We start from the raw sequence: 4060 nt of genomic DNA, 5'->3' as shown, positions 1-4060 counted from the left end.
CTCTATTTATTATCACTTTACCTCTACCTACATGTACATATTACCTTAATTACCTCGACTAACCTGTGGCCCCGCACATTGACTCTGTACCAGTACCCCCTGTATATAGCCTCCACATTGACTCTGTACCAGTACCCCCTGTATATAGCCTCCACATTGACTCTGTACCAGTACCCCCTTTATATAGCCTCCACATTGACTCTGTACCAGTACCCCCTGTATATAGCCTCCACATTGACTCTGTACCAGTACCCCCTGTATATAGCCTCCACATTGACTCTGTACCGGTACCCCCTGTATATATCCTCCACATTGACTCTGTACCAGTACCCCCTGTATATATCCTCCACATTGACTCTGTACCAGTACCCCCTGTATATAGCCTCCACATTGACTCTGTACCAGTACCCCCTGTATATAGCCTCCACATTGACTCTGTACCAGTACCCCCTGTATATAGCCTCCACATTGACTCTGTACCAGTACCCCCTGTAAATAGCCTCCACATTGTCTCTGTACCGGTACCCCCTGTATATAGCCTCCACATTGACTCTGTACCAGTACCCCCTGTATATAGCCTCCACATTGACTCTGTACCAGTACCCCCTGTATATAGCCTCCACATTGACTCTGTACCAGTACCCCCTGTATATAGCATCCACATTGACTCTGTACCAGTACCCCCTGTATATAGCCTCCACATTGACTCTGTACCAGTACCCCCTGTATATAGCCTCCACATTGACTCTGTACCAGTACCCCCTGTATATAGCCTCCACATTGACTCTGTACCAGTACCCCCTGTATATAGCCTCCACATTGACTCTGTACCAGTACCCCCTGTATATAGCATCGTTACTGTTTTTTTATTGTTGCTCTTTAATTATTTGATATCTTTCTATTTAATTTTGTTTTACTATTTAGTAAATACTTACTTAAGACTTATTTTTGTTAGAACTGCATTTTTGGTTAAGGGCTTATAAGTAAGCATTTCACTGTTGTATTCAGTGTGTGTGACAAATATAATTTGATTTGATTTGATTTTATGATTTTGGTTGAGCCAAATCAATGTTTTAGCGTCTATCCTATGGCTCCCCCTCCTGTCTGAATAGATTCAGTAATAATTTGAAACAAAACGTGAAACATTTAAAAACGTATTTTTACCCAAATAGCATTTAAGCCTTTATTAGATTAGTTTCTGTGTATTATTTCTAAACAAGCGAGTATATTATACTGCTGTACATGTTTATAACATTGCATTAAACATTTGACAACAATAATAATACAGTCATTAAGCTCACACTTGATCCAATACAACTTACTGTTAAACAGGATATGCAATGGCTCCTTCTTGGCCTGAGCTGGAGGCAACAATATCATATGACTCTACAGACTTTCAATTATATTTCAAAAACCTAATCACATTAAAAGTTGATACTGATACAAGTGTTGTACCATGTGACTAAATGAAATAGTATGTCTGATTTTACACATCATACCTCAGAACAATAAATATGTAGAAAGCTCAAAAGTGTTGCAAAAATATTGCCTTGCATTCCACCCAGAACCATCTCACCCACATGGCTACTGGTCGCCATAGAGACTCCTGCCAAAGGTATAGGCCTGCAGTCACCATTCTTCAATCTCTCTCAGGTGAGGGAGGTCTGAGTACCTGCATGTCTTAGCCTTGACAAGTGAGCATCTTCCTGCTGACTCCTCTATCACTGATTCTTCCTACTGAATTACTGGAGCGCCACCTTGTGGATCATCAAGCCCATTGATGTTTACCATCAAATTATATTTGCAATACTTCAGGAGAAAAGTTTCAGGCCACTCTTTCTGCGCCTCTGGGTGTCACCCAATGAAAAGAGCTTCCTTAGGTGGACAAATACAAAATGTTTCACACCGGCCAGCTTGGAGGAAGATATGGCAATGAACTCTGGAGGATTGGGCCTGTGAAGAGAGAGTTTAAAGGTTTGATGCCATTTTAATGGCGGCCAAAAAAATGGTGATATTAAAGATACACTGTAAATGAGTTCTATTACATTCAACAATTCAAAATATGTGCCATTAACTCCAAACATCTGTATATTACTAGGTAATAGAGTAAGATGTTTACCTTGGAGCTCTAGGCCGATTCTTGGCCTCTCCGACAGGCCTTTGGGTGATGAGTCTTCCCCTAGCTCGCAGTGGCAGGGTTCTAGCCTGTGAACTATGCCTCCTGGTGTAACTGGGAGCCATGACGTTCCTGGATAGCGCTGCCATGGACTCCCTGTAGACAAGGCCATGTCTGGAAGATATGCTGCAGTGGTGACACGTGGCCAACTGAGAGAGAGGTAAAATAAGGGCAGAGGTCAATGTAAAAGACACTGCCATAGGGGTTAGCTATTCAACGTTACAGACACGCTGAGACAATTCCCAAAGAGATTCAAAGAAGGAAGTTGAGGAAAGTAAGTGAGTAAGGATGATAAACAAATCATTAAAACCAGGCCACGCTACTCCCTGTAATAATGAAAGTCATGTAGACCTGGTTAAAAGTAAACCAAGACCCTAGAGGCCTCTCTCCATAAAGAACACAAGGCTAAATTCAGATGTGATAACACACATGTTGGCCCTAGCCCACTGTCAATTACTTCCCTCCACCAATAGGATATCAGGACAGCTCTCTAGAGTCTGGAGAGCATCAGGCGCATCATAGCCCCACTTCTAAACCAGAACACGCTTATTTATTTTACAAGTTAATAATTTAGCAGACTCTGTCATCCAGAGTGACTTACAGATAGTACATTCATCTTAAGATAGCTAGGTGGGACAACATAGTAAGTAAATTGAATCTATTGTATGTCGCACACTTGATTAAAGGCTATCATCACATTATGTTGTCCACAAATTTTCTTATGACATTTCTATGGAGAACAGTGTTTCACTCTTTCTCTGCTTAGTTTATAAAAATAGTAGCGACAATAACTTATGTTTTTATAATAACTATATGTTTTGGTTCTATGCATAGTATTTGTGTCACACATAAATTAAGCAAGGATAAGCATGATACATTCAGAAACTGTTACAGTAGCCTACAGTAATATGTTGTCTCTGGAAAGAGAAAAACATTGCTAAATTATAAGACTAGCCCTAAATGATTCCCCTCTTCTATCAGACATTCCTTAAATTTACCATGGAAACGATAAAACAAAGTATACATTCTTTACCTAGCACAATTCAACAATCTGCTACCACACTCCCAAATGATCAACTCACAAACAATGTTGTATCAAAGCATTGAGAGTCAACAAAGTTGTGTAAATGCCTGGAAGAGAGGAACTCACCGAGACAAAGGCTGCCATGCTGGGCTGTTTCTGTTCTTCTTCACAAGAGTCACAATGTGTGACAGTCCCTCTAACACAAAACGCTCTGTCATCCTACATATGGGTGGAGCCAGGGGGCGATTAAATAAATGACATCTCAGCCCACTGCTTCTTAAGGATGTCACCAGTACATGATTCCTGCCTACAGCCATAATCTATACTCTAGACTGTGGATTAGGGTCTGAAACAACCCCCACACCAAACCAATAGGGTTGTGAACAGGCTGTCCTATTTTCACCTGAATAATCTTGGAAAGTAAATCAAGCTGTCAGTGTTACATCAACAACAATTGATTTGATGTTCTGTTCTGTGTTTCTGGGTTAGATAACGGAATATATCATTTTGTGTGATTACACAACACTACAATTTCATGTCAGAAAAGGATATTACAGGGTTGATTTTCTTTCCTAAAATGTCATCTTGCCAAATGTGTTTCTGATGTGTCTTGGCTGCCTATTTATAGGTTTGTGATCCAATAATACCACTATGCAGATGGGTATCATGATAGAATATCACTATGCAGATGGGTATCATGATAGAATACCACTCTGCAGATGGGTATCATGATAGAATACCACTATGCAGATGGGAATCATGATAGAATACCACTATGCAGATGGGTATCATGATAGAATACCACTATGCAGATGGGTATCATGATAGAATACCACTATGCAGATGGGTATCATGATAGA

At 40.4% G+C, this 4060-nt stretch overlaps 1 protein-coding gene across 1 annotated transcript; it reads right to left on the bottom strand.

The window, feature by feature from the left end:
• Positions 1-1157: 1157 nt before the first annotated feature.
• Positions 1158-3694, bottom strand: LOC149984854 (uncharacterized). Its single transcript, XM_090189152.1, has 3 exons — positions 3327-3694; positions 2120-2325; positions 1158-1953 (listed from the first exon to the last, which is right to left on the bottom strand). The coding sequence occupies exons 1-3, from the start codon at positions 3342-3344 to the stop codon at positions 1812-1814; spliced, it is 366 nt and encodes a 121-aa protein (XP_090045278.1). The 5' UTR covers positions 3345-3694; the 3' UTR covers positions 1158-1811.
• Positions 3695-4060: the final 366 nt, after the last annotated feature.

The sequence above is a fragment of the Oncorhynchus mykiss genome, chromosome 2 (assembly GCF_057628025.1).
Source record: "Oncorhynchus mykiss isolate SJ-2025 chromosome 2, ASM5762802v1, whole genome shotgun sequence".
Classification (NCBI taxonomy): domain Eukaryota; kingdom Metazoa; phylum Chordata; class Actinopteri; order Salmoniformes; family Salmonidae; genus Oncorhynchus; species Oncorhynchus mykiss.
This window is presented reverse-complemented; position numbering and strand designations above follow the sequence as displayed.